Below are 21,679 nucleotides of genomic sequence, written 5' to 3' on the forward strand. Positions count from 1 at the left end.
CACAGAGATGGTGACTTTTTATTTTTTTTTGTTTTTGACGGGAATTCTTACTGACAATTGGGGTTAGCATTAGAGGTGGGTGGGTATAGAGTTTTGAGCACTGCTTTTGTGAAATCTTGAATGGCACCAAGAAGACACCGTATGTGCAATATATTGTGCTCACGCAGGTTTCATTGCTGAACATTAGTAATCACAATAGTGTAATAAACATGATTACTCTTTCGTATCACATTGAAATTAGTTAGTTGGAATATATGGGGGATTAATGCCCTCCTCTAAAGACTGTCAAGTGCTCACCCATATAGACCGCTATAGAATGTACTTTACTTCAGGGAACACACATCGGCTACGTCCAAGCCCTCATTTGCAGCAACTTGGAGCCACCATAAGTACTTATAGTTTTACATACTCTAGGGGATTAGTGACATTCATCCGAAAGTCAATAAATTTCACCATGCAGAATGTTTTGGAGACACAAAGGTAGTAGTCCAGTTTGACTCATCACCCATTTTGCTAGTAAGTGTATATAGCCCTAATATTGTGCTCCTGAATTATTTGATGATTTCATGTAGCCGCCTGGAGCACCTTGCATCCAGTAGCTTCTGACTTTACGTACTATTAAATGGTATATGTTCTCTGGAGTGATTTGTGGCTTGTCACACAATCCTATATACAAAAAGTGTTTCAGATGTTAATATTCAACCCAGGACTCTTTCAGACCACTCCCCTGTAATGATTGTTTTATTTACTCCTTCTCCCCACAGCGGTTTAAGTATTTATGTCTAAAATGTGCTGAACTACTGGGCTTGGTATTTTGGTCCAAGATCCAGTATTTTTTAAATATTTTAAACTTAACAAGGGTTCTGTTTCCGGGCTGGAAATATTTGAGAAGCATTCAAGGCATATCTGGGGCATATTCATATCCAAGGAGATGGGTATTATCAGATCTCTGTACACACGATTAGCTCATGTGGAGCATCTTAAAGCAGACTATGCCCTGAGCAGGGACAAGCGTGCTCAATTTTGAAGGAGTTCGGAGAGTTTACAGATTGGAGGTACAATATTTGCTCAGGTACGCCTAAACCAGGATATTCAGAGAAGGTGACTTGTCAGGTAAAGTTCTGGCATGGATCTGGAAGGCATGCTTTGGTAGTAGGTCCAGGGCATCTCTACAGCGGAGGGCTCTATTACAACGTTGTCATCAGACATTCTGCAAGCCTTCAGTCAGCATTACAAGAGAACCAGTGGCGGCAGGCACGGCTCAGGGGTGGCGGGGGGGGGGGGGGGGGGGGGGGGGGAAGGGGGTGTAAAAACAGAAAAAAGAAAGAAAAAAAAAAACGTACCTTATCGCCACACCTCTCCTCCAAGTCGGACTTGTGCCGGAACAGGAAGCACCCAGGCTCCGCTAAGCCAATCACAATGCTGCAATGCAGCGTTGTGATTGGTCCGAGTGCCGTGGTTCAGTGCTCAGACGATGACTAAAGGCCTGGGCATGTTCTCCACCCAGGCTGTAATGCAGCTTGGGTGGAGAACTCCTCCTTCTGCTCCTGTGTGAGCAACCCAGCCTCCCCCCCACCCACAAAGCTGTCGCAGCAGGAAAAGATAAAATTATAATAACATCAAGTTATATTATTTTTCCTTTATTTCACTGCTGCAAAGCAGTGGGGCGACACTCCTGCGCCTTAGCGGAGGGGCAGCCACTGGAGAGATCGTAGGAGTCCTGGTTGCAGCACTGCCCAAATGACATAGCTGGGTCATTGAAATGACACCACACTTGCCGGGGTCAAGGGAAAGATGCGCAAGCTGATCAACTCTCCCCTTAATCTTGAGGATGTTTAAGGCACAATAGTGGACCTCAACTGTGGTAAAGCGCCAGGAGGTGATTGTCTCCTGGTGAATTTCTATAAGAATTTCTGATACTTAGCTTCTAGACTGCTAAAGGTGTATAATGCTGCACTTGTTTAGGGTAAACTTCCTTGTCAGTATTGAAGGCTGCAATAACTGTACTTCCAAAATCTGTGCATGAGTCATGACCCTTATGAATGCACCTCTTACAGGCCCCTGTTGTAATTAAATGTCAACAAAAAAATTCTTGCAAAAATCCTGCCACAGAGGTTACAGCCACTGAGGCAACTGTTGGTCCTCTGAAGCAATCTAGGTTTATTCCTCAGAGATCACCTGCATTTAACCTGCTCTCACTGACGGCCATGCTGCATCATATTCATCAAAATCTACCAGCAAGCTGTCCTACATGAAGCTGAAAAGGCATTTGGGTCCCTCGCTCGCTGTGCCACTGGATTCAAGCTATCCTGGTTGATGAGGGGTGATACCCCAAAACCGGTCCTAGGATGCTTGTTTCCGGTCCAGGGGGGAACCTGGCCTGCCAGTTTGGGCTGGACTGGCCCCATGAGGAGCAGGGTCAAGCCTGATTTGCAGATGGCTGGGTCCAAACTGGGGTGGCATAGTGAGCAAAAGAATGATGGATTGAACCCAGATCTCTTGACTGGGGGTGAGCGGTTGAAAAGTTTCAGCACTCTGGCCATCATCTTTTTGTGTTTGAGCGGATTAGAACTAAGCATTCCAATGTGTTGCAGTGCGCTTAACAAATGCACAGATGCACTCTTATATCAAGTGAATCATTTTGTGAAATGAAATGTGTTTCTTGGTGTCACGAATAGGTGTTGTTAATGTGTAAACAAAATAAAGCGTTAGAAACAAATTAGGAACTTAAGAGCTTCTCTTTGATGTGTTCCTATATTTTTATTTGCCTGGGCATTAGATTGGGGGGGGGGGGGGTAATGGTTCACAGAGTCTACAGATGTCTAAAGAAGAAAACACAGATGCAAACTGCAGTTCTAATCACTATGCATCCTTAAAGGAACTAAGGACTTTTGACCTCTGTGCCCATCAATTTTTATAATATGAACTGCCACTCAGCTGCCACATATGGTGCAGATCCATGGGCTAAGCAGTAAACCAACATCCACTTCTTGCTGAAATTACTGCCTAGGGACCCACATACCGAACTGATGTTGGAATTATCTATCACGCCTAATGATAATAGCCCATAAACAAATATTGCATTTGATCGATGTTTAGGTGAATATACAGTTAGTAGTTTTTGAGGTACATCCAAAGGCGATTTGCTTCCTGTCCTAATGGAATACAAGCCATTGGCGTCTTGTGCATACACTCTTTAAATAGACGCATCTCAGAAACAGAACATATTCGAGAAATCAGGGTCCTCTATGCCAGGAAAATGTTACCCGAAAGCAGTTTTTTCTGAACCTTTGGGCCATTCATAGAGCACAAGTTCCCCAAGGTTTGCAAAGGCTCTACTTCATGTTTATTTAGGGTCTCTCCCTTTGGCAATTAAATAAACGTAAGGACTGGTCACTTATTGTCATGTGTGCACTTCAGTGATGAGGTGTCCGCTTATTTTGTCCTTTTAATCAAGTACCTGGGAAAATATAGTAAATAACCATTTTTACAAATGTAGCACCGTGATCAGTTAAGGACGCGCTCTAATGTTATGCCACACACAAAAAGTAAGGCCACTGAATGTGCCACTTCACAATTTGTATGGAGAGCCACTACAAAGAACAATGTACAAAGCATTTTTGCAGTCAAATACACTCCAGTTCGGAGTTTGCCATTCTGATTCCTTGTGAATGTTGAAATAAAAAGAAGTTTGTTGAGGATTCACAAACACTTAAAAAAGAAAGTAGACTTTTTTTTCAGCTGCATCGTTTCCTTTAAAGAGAATGGGCTGCATTAAAAAAACATACCTTATTTAAAAGTGAACACCGATATGTTGGTCTGTTGAACCCAATAGGCCACATTCCCTTTGTTTGCCTCCAATCGAGTGAGTCGGGTTTGCAACCCACTCCGAATCAGAATTTTAAAAACTGACCTATTAAAAGATAAGTCAGTTTGTAAAATTCTTCACTAGTATCAAAAATATTAAGTTAATAGTACACCTGGCACATAATAAAGGATACATTCTGCTAATTTAAATGTGTGCATTGTTCAATACAAAAACAGATTTTCAGCTAAATTTGCTAGTGTTTCACTCTGGCAGATAATTTTTACTTATTATAGGAAAGGCACTTTATCTTTGCATTCATGTGGCACATCGTTTAGGGTACCGTACTGTGGATTTTTATGTTTCTTCTAGATATTTTTATGCTTCTTTCATAATAAATGTTCTATCGTTCTTCTGAATACTCAAATATAACTTTTTCTTAATGTATGGCTTTACTAACAAACAGTTTCATCACTGAAATGTGCAGTAAATGGGCGTGCAGAGAAATGTTATACTTTATTTAATTGGCAATACATACCAGTTAGAACCACTTTTCCAGAAACGAAGATAAGTAAAACAATTCGTGGTTTCACCATTCTATAAATCAGGCCTGGGAATAATTCTGGTTCATAACTGTTATTGGAAAGACAAAACCAAAAAGTATTAACGTGCATAGTCTTTAGAATAACCACAACCCCCGCCCTCCCCATATTAGCGTTAGCAGCGTGACCAGCAGCTAGAGTATTTATTTGTTTCCTATCTTTCAGCTGTGATGTATCCCAGCGTACCCTGAAATATCCCCTCTGTTGTGTTCTGGTGACAAGTGTGGGTGGGGTAGGCCTCAGAATGCTGCATCCTGGCTGCGTGGTGCTGCCAATCAGACACGGGGCACACTAGTCATGGCCTGGCGTAGTTCTGCCTTTTATCTAAACTCGTGGCCACGTGACTGTAGGGCCATACCACTGCAACTGCGAGGCTAGGGGGGACCAGCAAGGAACACCCCTCGGTCCGCGACACTACATTCCTCCTTTATTATAACTAACAAGAACAAGCAAAATAAATAAGTGACCAAAAATCTATAATCGATCAGGGGTACAACACAGAGTGTAGAATACGGCCAGTGCGGGCTAAAGGATACGGACAGTGTGGTTTTCTGATTGCCCTGGTATGCTGCCCAGGCTCTGCCAGTCCATCACATAGTCCTGGAACTACTGAGACAGAGTGGGATTTCGCCGGAGATTATATCTTGGAAGAACCTGGTCATGTCCATCGGATTCAGGGTGGGGTCTTTCAGTGTACTCTTCTGGGAATGGGGATGGTGGCAGCGCTGGCTCAGAGGTCCCTTGGGGACACTGCAGGGATGGTGGTGCTTTAGGGCATGACAGGAGGGATTGGCTGTTTCAAGATTGGCCGGCTCCTCTGGCGCGTGCTCTTCCCTCTGGCTGTGTGATCCACTGGGATCCTCTCAGAATGGTTTGAACAATGAGGCATTTCGGGTGACTGTCTCTCAGCCCCTGGAGGCTGACACCATAGTTCCTTGGATTCTTGTGATTTTCCATGGGCTGTGTTCAAATGGGAGCTGGAATTTGCTCCCTGGATGTTGGATTCTTATCAGTACCCACTACTCCATGGAGAGTCTTCGTGCCTTGGATCGTCTGTGTCGAGATGCTCATCAGTTTTGAACCTTCCTATGAGATAGAGCATGGCTAGGTGGCACTGGGGCTTGTTGACACGTGGAGTGGAGTGGCATGGAATAATGTTCTCAACCCTTCACCTGAAACAAAGGATGCTGGGTGGTACTCTAGTTATGGTGTGTGGGGTTTGAAGGTAGTCTTTCAAGAAAGTGTATATTGTCCTTTCCATGCACTGTCGCTCTGCCTGGGCATGGGGATGGCTTTTGTGATGGTTCTCATGAACTTTTCGACTGTGCCTTTGACTTGGGGTCAATGGGGGGTGATCTGGTGGCATTTGGTTCCTCTGGATGTAAGGTAGTTGACAAGGTCTTGGCTGTTGAAGGGCGGTACATTGTTGGCCCGGAGTTCCTGTATTAGGCCGTGTGCGGTTAACATTTTCTCTAGCTTGGCAATTGTCTCTTCTTCTGAAGTGATCTTTACGATCTACACCTCTGGATATTTAGAGAAGTCATCAATGACTGCCAATAAGTGTCAGCCATCTGGGAGACTTCCGAAATCCATGCTGGCGCGGTGCCACTGAACCTCAGGGACTCGTTCGGTGATGACAGGGGGTGGAGCGGATCGCCCATCCTGGTGGCTTGGCAGGGGTCACACTGCTGGATGGTCGGTTCAACCTTCTCATCAAGGTCAGGAAATCATACCTTGCTTGTTAGCCTGCTGTTGTTCTTGATGACCCCTTGGTGCGACCCATGGGTTAGGTCCACCATCTGTTGAGTCAAACTTTCTGGCAAGACAAGCCAGGGTCCCCGGAGTAGGCACCCATCTGCCGAGATGGTGAGTTAGTCTTTCACGATGTGCAGGAACCTTAGCGTGCTCTGGGCTTCCGCCATCTAATGAGGCAGTGCCGCTGTGACTGTGATCCACCTCCTTTACCTGGTTGCTGCAATGGCCTTTTGGAGACTCGTCTGCTTGGGTGGCTTCTATGATATTGGCTAAGGCTATGGGGAGGGGGTGTGACCATTCCACGACTACCCTCATGTATTCTTCTGATTCCTTTGCCTCTTGTTCCTCCTGTGGTGTGGTGGGCCGGCCAGGTCTTGAGAGATATTCCACCGGGTTACTGACTCCCAGTCAATACTTCACCTTGAAATGGTATTCTTGTAGCTAGAGTATCCATTTTTCAATCCGCGGTGGGGGGGTTTGACGCGGATCCTTTGAACAAGGATTAAGGTCTGTTGGCAGGGTTGGGCTACATCAGACCTGGTTTTAAATGTGTCTGAATGTATTTTAACCTGTCAACTTTTAAATAAACGTTGTTTTTAAAATAGCGTGTTTTGCACAATTTGTTTCCCTGCACTTTATTTAATGTAAAGCTGCTCACTTGCCTGTGTTCGCATTTCCGGTCCGTCGCGGCTGCCTGGTGCCGGTTGTACGGAGAAACGCATTAGGTTTACTCCCCCTACCCTCCCAGACCACCCCCGCTTCCTGTTGGTTGGCGGGCTGGTTGGCAGGATCTTGGAAGGCATAAAACGGAGGCTTTGCTCCACGCGGCGGATTAAGGTCTGTTGGCAGGGTTGGGCTATATTGGAACTTGTTTTAAATGTGTCTGAATGTATTTTAACCTGTCAACTTTTAAAGAAACTTTGTTTTTAAAATAGCGTGTTTTGCACAATTTGTTTCCCTGCACTTTATTAAATGGAAAGCTGCTCACTTGCCTGTGTTCGCGTTTCCGGTCCGTCACGGCTGCCTGGTGCCGGTTGTACGGAGAAACGCGTTAGGTTTACTCCCCCCTACCCTCCCAGACCACCCCCACTTCCTGTTGGTTGGCAGGCTGGTTGGCGGGATCTTGGAAGGCATAGAACGAGATGCTCCCTCGGACGTGCAGCAGACGCGCGCAGCGGGCGAGCCGCCGGCGCGCAAAAGGCAAGCCCGTCTGCGGCCGACTGGGGCCAGGGGCCACTCCTTATGCCCAATTTTATAGATACTCCCCTAACGAGCTGAAATCGTGGCAGGGTAATCTCCAAATTAACGTGAATACCAAATTTAATCTAGAACAGGTGGAAATCTTCACATATAGATATGATTTCCTGGAATTAATTCTAGAAGCCCCTCCCCTTAAGAATACGCCCCGGGGGACACCCCCTTCCCTCCCAAGGGTCAAAAACGTACAGGACTAACAGTCTGCTATTTAAATACCCGGTCCTTGGTGAAACACCAAGTCGAAATCGCATTACTCCTACAGTCTGAAAATCCCGATATGCTCCTCCATCAAACGTGGTTGACCGATAATTGTGCCCCGGACATCTTGGCGGCAATTCCAGATGGCTACTATATCCTTCAGGCAAATCGGTCTCTGGGGAAAGCTGGAGGTGGGTTTGCTGTCATTATGCATAACAAACATCAGTTTACAACTTTAGAGGCTACTGGTCTGCCCTTAATTGATTTTCTGATTTTAAAACTTGATTCTCCTCAGTTATCTTTTATCTGTGCCCTGTTTTATAGACCCCTGGTAATATGCCCACTTTCCCTCAGGCACTGGGTGATATGATGTCTCACCTCGTTATTAATCATGTTAGGAGTCTTATAACTGAAGATTTTAACTACTGGCCTAGTGACAATCGGGAGAGCCCTAGTTCGAGGGAATTTGTTGATCTTCTTTCTTGGATGAACTGTATTCTACATGTGAGGGAAGCTACCCACATAAAAGGGCATACTTTAGATCAAATCTGGACCTCAAATTTGAAGATCTTCACTCATCTGATAGCTCCGTTCGCCTGGTCTGACCACTATTTAATTAGATTCATTCTTCAATGTATTCCTTCTCCCAAATCCCAACTAATAGCGAATCAAATATCCAGAAATTGAAGATGAGCAGACATGGACCATTTCCAGTCACGTCTAATGAGCCCGTCCCCCTCCACACTAGAAGACTTTCAGACTCAGACAGAGAGCATCAAATTATGGTTGAGGCGGCTAGCGATTTCGTCGCCCCCCTCAAAAAAACAAAGATGACGAGACCTCACGACTCTCTACGGTGGTTCTCGGATGATCTAAAAATTAAGAAACTTGAACTTAGACAAGCAGAACGCCAATGGCGCTGTCATTACTACCTCCCAGATAAACAAGCTTCCTATCTAGTCTTGATGAAAGAATATAAAAATCTGATTACACAAACTAAGGCTAACTATTTTTCTCAAAAAATTATTAACGTATCAAACAAATCTAAAGAGATTTTTTCCTTAGTTGACCAACTCTCGAAACCAGATAGTCACACCAAAACATGTTCCTTCACAGTCTGTATGTGATTCTCTTAATTCATATTTTTTAGAGAAAATAGCCATCATCAAGGCTAGTATTCCTTCTGTGGCTGGTGTTACACAGGACCGAAATACTGACTAGAGCCTACATTGCCTCGACTGAATCCCTCCGATTTCGGATGAGATTTTTCTGAACTTACTAAATAAGTTCAGCTCTGGCTCCCCCTTGGATTGCTGCCCCCTCCTACATTCTTTGAGAAGCTTTTACCACGTGTCCGGACCCTCCCCGATCATTTCTGAACAATTCGCTTGAGCATGGCATTGTTCCGGATTCTTTTAAAAGGGCAGAAATTATTCCAATCTTGAAGAAACCGGGTACCTATCAGTCGGCTCTCAGTAATTATCGTCCTATCTCTTTGCTGCCCTATCTGGGAAAGGTTTTAGAGGCTCATGTAGCTAACTGCCTCAGCTCTTTTGTGGAACATTTCCAGGTTCTGGATACCCACCAGGCCGAATTCAGATCCGCACATTCGACCGAGTCGGTCATTCTTACTGTTATGGATGTGTTCGGGGGGGGGGGGGGATATAGGCACCACCCAGGCCCTGATTCTCTTGGATCTCTTGGCAACTTTTGACACGGTCGATCATGGTATCCTGATCGACCGTGTCAGTAATGCCGGAATTCAGGGTCTGGCCCTAAAGTGGCACTTCTCCTTTGAGTAATCGGTCCCAAGCGGTGCACCTCGCCAATTTCTCATCTAAATAAAGAGATATTACCTGTGGGGTTCCTCAGGGCTCTTCTCTTTCCCCACTCCTTTTTAATCTTTACCATCTTCCTCTAATTCATTCTTTGAGGGAAAGGAATGTTGGAATTTTTAACTATGCAGATGACCTTCAACTGGTGTTTAATATTAATTCATCTGCTTCATCTGAGTCCAATGTTCAAGACACGATGGTTTTCATAAGTGACTGGATGAACAACAAGCAGTTGAAGCTGAACCAGGAGAAAACTGAGCTGATTCCTACGTGTGGGTTAGCAAACCCATGACATTCTAACTTTTGGCCCCTTAAATTAGGCAATCGCCCTGTGCCAGTTGCCTCTTCTAAAAGCTTGGGGATCATTATCAGTAATGATTTGTCCATGAAGGCCCAGATCAGCTCGGTTGTCTCTGCTGGCTTCTTTGAGCTGCGCAGAATAAAGAAGATCAGTAGATTCTTGAGCAGGGAAGCTATGATTTTGGTCACTCTGGCCCTAGTGATCTGCCAATTCATTGTGTGTTGGCATTCCGACATATCAACTGAGGCGCTTCCAACCAGCTCAGAACCAGGCGGCCAGGCGGATCTTTCATCAGCCTAAATGGCACCATGTCAGCCCACTAATGAAAAGCCTCCACTGGCTTCCAGTGATTAAGCGCTGTGCGTTTAAGATGGGTTGCACCATGTTTAAAGCACTACATTGCAACGGACCGGCTTTTATCTCGGCTCATCTACATCGCTACATTCTCTCTCGAAACCTCAGATCCTCCCATTTGAATTTGTTGGAAATTCCTTCAGCCAAACGGAAGTAGTATGGCAGACTAAGGTTTTCAGTCTTTGCTCCGCAGTTATGGAATTCTCTCCCGGCTGAGATTAGGTCTCTGACTTCCTTAGCCCAGTTCAGAAAACAGCTAAAGACTTGGTTGTTCATTCAAGCATATACTGATTAAGCGATCTCCCTGCCACTGCCTTGATCCTCATTTGAGCACCAAAAAACAGTCTGTGTACGTGCGCTTAACAAATGCTTTTAACATAACATAACGTAACATAACAACAATGGGATCAAGGGCTTATGGTCAGTACTGACTGTGAATGGGTGTCCATATAGGTCGATGTGGAAATGTCTGCAACCTCAATGGATGGCTATGGCTTCTTTTTCGATATGTTAGTATGACTGCTCCTTGGGGGTCAGAGCGTGGCTGGCATAGGCGGCAGGGCCCCACTCTCCGCCCGGTTGTCGCTGGGACAGTACAGCTCCCAGACCCATGGGGCTGGCGTCTGCGGCTAGCTCTGTCATTGTTGGGGTCGAAGTAGACAAGGGTAGTATCTTTGGACAGAACCTGCTTGGTGTCCTGGAACAAATTCTTCTTGTTTGGGACACTATTGCTAGGGGCTGGACACTTTGGTGAGGTCTTGCTGCAGTACTGTAAGCTGGGTCAGGTTTAGCATGAAACAGCCCCAGTAGGTGACCATTCATAAGAAGCTTCTGATTCCAGGGTCTCTGGAAGGCGCTGAAGTGGCCTGGATGTTATGGACTTTGGCCAGGTCAAGGGTGATCCCTTTAATGGAGAAACGGTATCCGAAAAAACATATTTCCTACTTTAGGAATTAGCATTTCTCTTTGTGCAAAATTAGGCCGCAGCTTTGTAGCCAGTTGAACACTGAACGTAGTCGGTGAAAATGTTCACCCAGAGTATGTGCGTGGGACAGAAGGTCATCGCTGACATTCAGGACTCCAGCGAGGACATCTAGCACTCCACTGATTAGGTCGTGAAACATCTCAGTGGTGCTGGAGATGCTGAAGTTGAGACGCTTATATCGCCTCAAACCGAGGTGAGTGGAGAAGGTGTTCACATGTCTTGACTTGGTCGCCAAGAGGATATGGTGGTGGCCGGGACGGAGGTCCATTTTGGAAAACCATTGGGAGCCAGAGAGTTCTCCTGTGATGACATTCACAGTGGGTGTTATGTGGTGCTCCCTTTTGATCGGAATGTTCAGGATCCTAATGTCAACATATGCACACTTCTCCTGGCTGTTTCGGCTTGCGAGCTACTACACTGGGTGATAACCAAGGCATTTGCCCTTCCACTCTTTCAATGATATCTGCCGTCTCCAACTTCAGCAGCTCTGCCTCCACTTTCAGTCAAAGGTGGAAGGCCACCCTGCAGTGGTGCAGAGGCCACCCTGCAGTGGTGCAAATTGCACCGACTTGTCAATGTGTAGATGAATGACTCGGTCCTTAAGGCATCCGATGCCATTTGAAGAGGCCTTCAAATTTGTCTAGGAGTGAGTCTATTGTGCTGATGTTGGACAGCAGGAGCAAATTGGAACAGCTGCAGATGTTCGCCATGTGGCAGCTGAGGATCATGTCAGTCCCACTTTTCGTGATATGCACCTTTGCTTTGGACTTTTTTTCTTGGTGGTGAATTGTGGAGTTAAACATGCCTGCGAGCGGGAGGCATGTGGAGGTCCCATTGATGTACTCTCCTGTGGTGGTCGGGTAAAGCAGTGGTGGGGACGACATTTTGCTGCGTATGGATTGTGGCAATATGTTGTTTGATGCACCAGTGTCTGAGAGTCAACAGTGGTTGTCCATCAACAGTGATTTGGCACAGGGGTGGTTAATGCAGCCTGCAGCCAGCTCCACAATGTGTATGACATGAACTGTTCCTTCTGATTTGTTGTCATCCAAGTCATTGTCCTCTGTGAGCATGGACTCCGTGTCCACTTGGTTGGTTGTCTTCTTTTTGGGCTTTTTCACTGGGGTTGTGAAGCAGCAGGCTTTTGCATTGTTGTTTATCTTACCACATGCAGAACATTTTGTCCTTTGGCGGGGCAGCCTCCAGAGTGTTGGGAAGTCATCTGCACCACTTACAGGGTCTGGTGGTTTCTGGCATCTTGGGCCGCTCTCTTTTGCTGTGAGGTGATGTGGATGCTCCCACATGGGTGACAGGCTTGGTCTTAATGGCATGCTGAAGGGTTGCCTGCCTCCATGTGGGCAGCCTGTGATTTTGATAGTTCTTTTAACCGCCCATGGTGAGAATGTCTGCCATTGTCATGCGGTGCATTGGCAGGATGGGCTCACAAAGGTTAACAGACAACCAGCCCCAGATGAACTGAGCTCAAATTTCTCTTGTTCATCTGGAAGAGTGCACATGCTTGCTAATTCTTGGAGCCTGGTGTAGAAATCAGCCACAGATTTGCTGGTTTCTGCCAGGCATGTCGAAGTAGGAACCGCTCATAATCCGGATTGACCAGAGGTTCGGAGTGAGCGATCAATGCTGTCTTGAGCAGTGGTGCAAATTGCACCGACTTGTCAATGTGTAGATGAATGACTCAGTCCTTAAGGCATCCGATGCCATTTGAAGAGGCCTTCAAATTTGTCTAGGAGTGAGTCTATTGTGCTGATGTTGGACAGCAGGAGCAAATTGGAACAGCTGCAGATGTTCGCCATGTGGCAGCTGAGGATCATGTCAGTCCCACTTTTCGTGATATGCACCTTTGCTTTGGACTTTTTTTCTTGGTGGTGAATTGTGGAGTTAAACATGCCTGCGAGCGGGAGGCATGTGGAGGTCCCATTGATGTACTCTCCTGTGGTGGTCGGGTAAAGCAGTGGTGGGGACGACATTTTGCTGCGTATGGATTGTGGCAATATGTTGTTTGATGCACCAGTGTCTGAGAGTCAACAGTGGTTGTCCATCAACAGTGATTTGGCACAGGGGTGGTTAATGCAGCCTGCAGCCAGCTCCACAATGTGTATGACATGAACTGTTCCTTCTGATTTGTTGTCATCCAAGTCATTGTCCTCTGTGAGCATGGACTCCGTGTCCACTTGGTTGGTTGTCTTCTTTTTGGGCTTTTTCACTGGGGTTGTGAAGCAGCAGGCTTTTGCATTGTTGTTTATCTTACCACATGCAGAACATTTTGTCCTTTGGCGGGGCAGCCTCCAGAGTGTTGGGAAGTCATCTGCACCACTTACAGGGTCTGGTGGTTTCTGGCATCTTGGGCCGCTCTCTTTTGCTGTGAGGTGATGTGGATGCTCCCACATGGGTGACAGGCTTGGTCTTAATGGCATGCTGAAGGGTTGCCTGCCTCCATGTGGGCAGCCTGTGATTTTGATAGTTCTTTTAACCGCCCATGGTGAGAATGTCTGCCATTGTCATGCGGTGCATTGGCAGGATGGGCTCACAAAGGTTAACAGACAACCAGCCCCAGATGAACTGAGCTCAAATTTCTCTTGTTCATCTGGAAGAGTGCACATGCTTGCTAATTCTTGGAGCCTGGTGTAGAAATCAGCCACAGATTTGCTGGTTTCTGCCAGGCATGTCGAAGTAGGAACCGCTCATAATCCGGATTGACCAGAGGTTCGGAGTGAGCGATCAATGCTGTCTTGAGCGTGGTGTAGGTGTATGGTGGGCCAGCTTTGCGTACTGTTTTGTCCAGCTTGTGGACGGTGGTGCCGCCAAGGTGGAGGAGCATGTGTGACGCTGGTCTGCTTCTTGTCCCACTGCAGTAAAATAGGTTTCAAGGTGATCTAACCCAGTCACCCACTTGGCGGCCTGTGAGGACGGAGCTCCAGCCCAAACGAAAGGTTCAATGGTGGGGATGGATGCCATGTGCCCAGTTTTTTTATGCAGATCGATGAGCTGTTGGTGGGGTGGTGTTCCATGGCTTTGCTTGAGCTAGGAAGGGTATTGTGGGGTGTAGCTACTTACCAGCTTCTCCACTGTCCTTTCATCTGGGTAGGACGCTGGAGGATGTGTGGCAACCTCCTCTGCACTGGCTTGTAGTGGCAGAACTGGGCGCGGATGCTTGAGCGACACCTGGTTGGGGCTTGTCAGCCGGAGGCGTACGTGCTGTCTGACAGGCTTTCTAGCTGTCTGGCCATGGGCCCTGCCACAGGGGGTGCGCGTGCCTGTCTGTAGGCCCTCCTTCTTGGGCTTCGATGGTGATGTAGGGTGTACACAGGGGCCCGCCTCAGGGCCTGCATAGTGGCTAGGGGTTGTGTCCCCTGGCCCAAAAGTTCAAAAAATGGTCTCTTAGCTTGCAAGCGCACTTGACTCCTAGAGACCCATGTGGAAGATACTCAGGGCCTCCACTCACTGACTGCAATGTTGGCAGGGCGCAGGATGGGTACAGCAAAGTGTCACTGAGAGGGCGGAAATGAAAATCTCTCATCACCAGTTGTTGTGTTCTGGAGCCAAGTGTGGACGGGGCAAGCCTCAGAGCGCTCTGCTCTGCCTGCTTGGTGCTGCCAATCAGACACTAGTCATGGCCTGGCACGGAACTGCTTACGCGCAGTTCTGCCCGTTTATTTAAATCCAGTGGGTCACATGACCACCTGACCATACCACTGCAACTGCGAGGCTGGGGGCACAGTACGGTACACCCCTTGGCCCACAAAACGACACCCTTCATTCTCCAACCTTTCTGTTCATTATGAGCAGCGGGCGGTAAGAGCTTCTTCAGCATTTATGAGGTGGAATTCCACACAAAATACACTTCAGGTGAGTTATAGCAGCGTGAGGAAGGTGCTTTCTGTTAGTTAAATATGCAGCTTTATGTATAGAGCCTGACACATGATGCAGTTGTGCTTTTTCTTCAGGTTACCAAAATTGTCAGCTAGTCCCGCACATTGTGTTAAATGTCAACCTGTTCTGGCAGACAGCATGGAAGGATTGGCAGGCCAATATGAGAAAATGGAAGCTACAAGTACCAGTACTACAAGTGCTGCTGACTAAAAAACCAACGTTTGAGTCGGTCACAAAATTATACATCGGTCTTTAGCTACAAGGGTCTGACTCCTCAGTCTCTCTCCAGCTTTCCTTTCAAGTTGCGATAGGATAACGCTCGTTTTATCCCTGTTCTCCTAATGGAACACAAGATGGATGCTGGATTGAACGTGCAGCAGGGCTGACATCAATCCATACTCCAATATTCATGAGCTAACTGGAAAGATTAAAAGGTTACATACCGGTAACAACATTTGTACGCCACAGGTCTTTATTATCAGTAGCATTACTGCCCTGACAAGTTCTTGACTGACATGTAGAAAACTGGCTTGTGGGAGTACATGTGCATTTACCATGTTCTAGCTAAAGGTATAAATAGCTATGGATGTAATAGAACACATTTTACTTTTTTCAAGTGTGGAAAATCAAGGCTTCACACTTTTTTTTTAATGAGCAGACCCAAGGATCCTGCTATTCCAATGCAATGAATGAATGAAAAATAAATGAAGATCCCTCCCATAAAGAAGAAGAAAACACAACTTACCTGTTAAACCAGATCTCCATAAAGAGTATATTCATTTAGTGATAAACACCACAGCCATCTTTCCTAATAGAGCCCTCAGAATGTAACTGGGCTTTGAACTGCTTCTAAGTCCTTCACCAAAAATGAACTCCTATTATGAAGCATGCTGGGAGTTTGATGGAATTTAGCTGCAGTGCTTTATTTGTAAAAGAGTAAATGCTGGAAACCAACATTTTGTTCAGCAGCTCAAAGCTGATGTGGACTAATGTCTGGAGTGCTGCATACTAAGGCTGCATAGACTAGATTCCTCCTCATGCCTCCTTAGTCTACCACCAGACACTCTTTTCCTCTATCTTTCTCCTGCAGGTACTTTTTCATCCCTGCTTTCTCACTTTGTCACTGTTTTCCCAGCTTTCTTTTGGCCCGTTTTTCTTGCTCTAGATCAAAGTTTGTTGAAGAAAAATAAGTTCCACACTCCATAAATGAGTGCCGGTGGTCCCTACCTGCAACTATAGGCTCCATTTAAACATTGTTGTTGTTGAGCTGCCTTAAATCCACAGTGCAATTGTTACATGCGATGGCATGCAGATGTGACCAGTTTACCTCTATTGCTTCTCTTTTAAAAGGGAGAAAATAAGTTTAGGTTTACAACGTAGCTTCGATTGTATATAACGCCACGTTTTGCTCCTTTTTTTTTTTTTTAAGGTTAAAAAAACAAATGTTGCCTTCATGCAGGCATTGTCGGTCTATGGTTGATGAGATTATTTCTCTTGCTTGAAAAATGTGTGTTGGAATCCAGCACTTGCACCAAGGTATTCCGTTTGTGCATTTAATGAGGATATGGATAAGGAATATTTGATAATCGATGCACAAATCTTCAACCTTTAAAAAGGAGAAAATTGGTGCTATTGTGTTAGCCAAAACGGCGAATGACACAAATATAAATTAAAAAATATCATGATACTTAAATATTGCTTAAAAGATATTGTCACTACAAAAATGGTGAGAAACAGAATACAGAAGGTAAAAATATAGCTTTTCTTTATATAAAACTGTTTTAAAAATATTGCATCTAATATGGTTTACTTTATTATTGGTGTATTTAATATGGTTTGAATTACTTCAATATATACTAGTTATTCTATTAACATTAGATGTTAGTATGAATATATTACGTTTACTTAGTCACTTATAATTAAGTAGCAGGCTGTTACAGTTGTAGGGGAATGGGTTGGGAAGTTATTTAGATTCCAATGTATTGTTTTTTATTTTAAATTACTTTTGTATTAAGTATTTCATGATTATGTTGATAGTTTGATTGTTATTTTAAATCTTTAAGTATATTTTGTGGTCGTTAATGTATGCTTTATTATTATATGGTTTAATTACTAATTTGTATATTGGTTGCAGGTTGTTGTATTCATGGGGCAATAGTGTGAAACGTTATTTAAAAGTATGCTATTGATATTTTTTTACATATTAAGTTTTATGTTAACTATTTAATTGTAATTATGTATATTTTTTAATTGATTCATTAGTTAAATCATTGTTTTTGAAAATTTAGTATTTCTATTAAATGTTAATTTATTGATAACTGTATTTAATAAACTTTGCAAAAGGTATTTTCTTTTTATTATTTAAATTCTATTTTAATGGTTAACATCTACAAAGCCCACTGCTGTTCTGTTGGTACTTATGGTGCAGGAATATAGGGGTACACAAACACTACACTCCTGCAGATAAGTGAGAATGTGTTCTTGACGAGATTATCTGTTCCCACTAGGGTATCTTCTTATGCTTTCCATGGTGAATTGGGCACACCATATTTAGAGGATCGTGTCAAGCTAGCACCACTCATGCTGTTACACTCCATTTAGTCCAAATAAGAACCTTTACTCAACCAATACAATCACGGACTATCTGCGGCTTGATCATGCCCACAGCATACCATGGCAGAGGTATATTGAGGAGCAATTTACCCTACTTGGAAGGCCTGAATGCTTTTATAGGCCACAGGATATTACCACTCTACCTAAAAAAATGTAAAAGCTGATTTTCTTTCTATGCAGGGACAGAGAAGGAATACTCGAGAGATTAGTAAAAAGAGTGTGGCTGCCCATCAACCGATAGTAACGACTGACCATAAGGAGCCCCATTCGTACTCATTACCGCACCACCATCAATTTTTTTATTTGCTGACATTTAGACTTAATTTAGTGCACTTTTTATTCGGATATCCCAGAAACTCATATAGTGACTCAGCCCTTCAGTTAAGTCCATGTGGTTCAAAATCTAATCCATCCATGCTACATTTCCTTTTCTTCTGTCAACTATATAGCCTGCCTAAGAAACTATCTTATTCCATTGTTTAGGTCTTTGAATATTAGAAAGTGTTGACCAACTCTGTACTCCTTGCAATCATTACAATTTGAATACATTTGCATGATGATACATACATTTACATGGGCTGCCGTTATATTGAGGAACATGGTCGGTAAATTATACTATAATGCACATGTCACTTTATGTCAAAACTCTTGTCTAGAATATCAAGCATAACTATTTTATATATTTCATTGTTTTAATGGCTCTGTAATATTTATTTCTTATTGTTGAATCTTGTGTCGTGTTTTTGAAAAAAATACATATAAGCCAAATAAAGATTTTACAACAACAACTACTATTTTAAAGTTATTGCTTTATTTATAATTTATTTACATTTTTAGGGGTTAGTGGATTTTAGGCTAGTTGGGAAGAACAATTTTGATTTTATATTTACTAAATTTGTTTTTTTAAATAGTTTTTGTGTTTTGCATTTACATTTAACTTTACTTATTTATATTGTATATATGTTTAATTTGATTATGTTTAATTATTCTATGATGCTAGCTATTTAAATGTTTGTTTAATAATGAGAAGGAGTTGGAATGGTATAGGTAACCATTCCTAAATGTAACCCTTTTCATGTTTTCCCTTATGTTGGAATGGGAGTAGTAAATGTAACCTCACCAAAGTCCAACACATTCGATGTTTTTCCTTACATTGGAGTACAAATATTGAATCTAACCCCTCCAAAATTCAACACATTCCTTCTTATTGCTTATATTGCAGTGGAACAGTAAATCGAATCCCTCCAAAACGCAACGTGTTTCACTGATTTTGCTCACACGGTCATAGGCAACTCATCTGAAATTCAGGTGGTTCTTATGGGGTGATGACTGGACCCAACCCCCTCCTGAGAACTAACGTTGGTAGCAATGGCACTGAAAACACACTGCCCCAAGAGAGTGCTTAAAGGAAGGAGAGAAATGGGAGGAGGAAGAAAGACAAACCGCACATAACATGTCTTATTGCTGGGATGGACATCAAGACAACTGAATTGACTGTCTGGAGATTTCTTGGGGGAAATACAAGGTACTCTGGGTCTGCAAGAAAACAACTGTTAGCTTGGTGCAGTACACGATACACAAATGTACCAATATGTAATTACAGTGCAAGACCCTTGATCTCACATATCAATGAACTGTACAGCATGGATTCTTATAACAAGGTGTTACAGTATACGCTACTCTAGAATCATCTTATAATGTTCAGAATGGAATGTTCGTATAGTCCTTGCTGCAATTAGCAAATGTCCAGCAGGCTTGTTGCAAGTATCAAATGTTCAACAAGATTCAAAAGTCAAATAAGGTGCTCAACAATATTCTATATATATTCAAAAACACTGGAACTGTTACCAATCTGATAATTCTCAATTTGTCCTTTGCACAGTTCAGACTTCCTGCATCAAGTTTTTGTGTAGATCCAAAAAGTTCTAGATTGTGAATCGCAACGGTCACTGATCAAAACAATCAAACGATCTGAGAGCTATTTCCAAATGTGAAGTCGCCCTTTCAATAGTTCGGAGTTAGGCTTTTTAAATATCCGAATTTCCGAGCGCTTAAATAATTGTAAAGTTTAACGTTAGCTTTGTTCAATAGGAGTTGGGTCCATCAGGCGCAAGGCACCGAAATACCTCAATTAGCTTCAGTTGTTCTTTTGTTTCTTCAAGAGCCTGTAGCGACACGAAGAAGCTGTGTTAAGGAGACATCCTGGAGAAGGGCTGTCCATGAGAAGACATACCACCACAGGCATAACAGGATTCTGCAGAGGAAGAAGGGCTGGAGATACATGTGAGCGGCCGAACGACGAGGTGAAGCGCTGTATGTTGAGACAGGGCCGATTAAATAGCCATGCCTCAAAGCGCATTGGGAGGGGGTGTGGCGGTTTACTCAGGGTGCTGCATGTGCTAGCATTCTATTGCACAAGGGACACTGAAAAGGCAAAAAAACATGTCCCTCGCGAGGCAACGGTTTTTCCCTGCAATAACTGAACTGTCACAAAAATCATGTGGCTAATTGGCAAACAGTAACTGTTTAGCTAAACAGGGCTAATCAAGGGAGTTCCTACACTAATTACTCCAAAGTCCAACACTTTTCCTTAATTATTAAATTATTTAATTTGCCTCCTTCGACGTCCAATACTTTTGCTAGTGTTATTCATTTTCCTTGCATTGGATTAGATTAGAAGAGTAAATCTGAATTCTTTGATGTCGAACACTTTTGCTAGTTATTTTTTTATTCAATGTTTATATCACTTTGAAAAATAAGATTTAAATGTCAACTTTATGTTGATTTTATTTTTCATTAATTCGGATATATGCTGTTAATAAATATTATGATTTAGGTTATTGTTAATATTAGCGTAATTGCTTTTAAAAAATGGTTTTAGCTTTTTTTAGATTAACTTTAATATTTCAATTTGGTTACATGTATGTTTTGTAAATATTTGTTAATCATTGCTTTTCAGTGGCTGTAATAATTTTAATTTAAGGTATTTAAAAATGTTTAATTATTGTTTTTATACTTTTAAAGAACATAGATTTTTTATTACATTATGCATTAAAACTTTCTTTTTATTTATTTTATGGAATGTATTATTTTAAATATGCATGTTTGCTTTTTTGTTGGTGATTGACATGATTACTATAAGTTCGGCTGTCATTGGTTGCACAAAGTTCACGTGATCAAGCTTGTCTAAAGCGAAACGTGTTGTGAATAAACAGCGGTATTTACATTCTACACGGAGTTGGTGTTTCTGAGAGCGCACTTATTGAGGATTCATGTATTGTTTACAAACCGGTTCTCTCCGCCGGTGCGTGCGCCACTCTTCACGGGTCCCGAGCTGACCGGAAGGAGTAACTCACAGTGTTGATTTGTGTGGAGGTCAGCACTTGGACTGGCCCGGACGTATTCTCAGCGAGTCGAAGAGGAAAGAGGATAGCGTGGATCCGAAGAGATTGCGCATACAGAGAGGTAAGCAGACATCGTCTTCTTCCTTCCCTAGCGGGGGTGCGAAGTGGGGGACAGCTTTCTTGCTGCCAGACGTCACTCTGACCTCCCGGGGCAGCGGGGATTTCTGATGCTCTGCGTAGCCTGTCGCGCTCTCGGTAACGCATTTATCCCTTATACGAACAGAGCGTGGCACAAGAGCGAAGCCACATCCTCTTGGTCCTGTTGCTGAGAATTATACTAACGATTTGTTACACACATGAAGACAGCCATCTTCATCATTTTTACATCGTCTATGGGCAAAGAGAACCTACTATTTGCAGGGGAATCAGCATACTCCGTGTTAATTGAGTAATACACTGTATCGCTGAGTGTAAAATGAAAGATGAGGAAGAGCGCAGATCTGCTGCGCGGAACATGTTCTCAAGGAAAACAGGACAAGCTACCAATGCTAAGGACAACACTATTCAGATACAGCCTAATGAAGAAAAATTGCACAAATATGAGAAACTGAAGAAAAATGAGACGGCGAAGTGGTGGGAAGCGACATCTTTGCAGAATTATGTCGATCAAGACATGGTACCTAGGGGACTTAGGATCTTTACAACACCCACCTATGAAAAACACGGAGTTGGTGTTTCT

The 21,679-nt window shown here is 43.7% G+C and overlaps 1 protein-coding gene across 3 annotated transcripts in view; it reads right to left on the reverse strand.

The window, feature by feature from the left end:
- The window catches only part of TBPL2 (TATA-box binding protein like 2), a 247,854-nt gene that overhangs the window by 39,057 nt on the left and 187,118 nt on the right, over positions 1–21,679 (reverse strand). The window contains exons 6-7 of one of the 3 annotated variants that reach the window (XR_014969204.1): positions 4,344–4,438; positions 3,789–3,913 (exon numbers count right to left, since the gene is read on the reverse strand). The exons of 1 other annotated variant lie outside the window; for it this stretch is intronic. Coding sequence is in view for 1 of the 2 variants with exons in the window: in XM_085628006.1 (XP_085484132.1) it covers positions 4,344–4,438 (95 nt within the window). In the remaining variant the exon portion in view is untranslated. The remainder of the gene's footprint in view (positions 1–3,788; positions 3,914–4,343; positions 4,439–21,679) is intronic. One more of the 3 variants, XM_085628006.1, reaches the window with a different exon arrangement.

The sequence above is a fragment of the Triturus cristatus genome, chromosome 9, assembly GCF_964204655.1.
Source record: "Triturus cristatus chromosome 9, aTriCri1.1, whole genome shotgun sequence".
Lineage (NCBI taxonomy): Eukaryota > Metazoa > Chordata > Amphibia > Caudata > Salamandridae > Triturus > Triturus cristatus.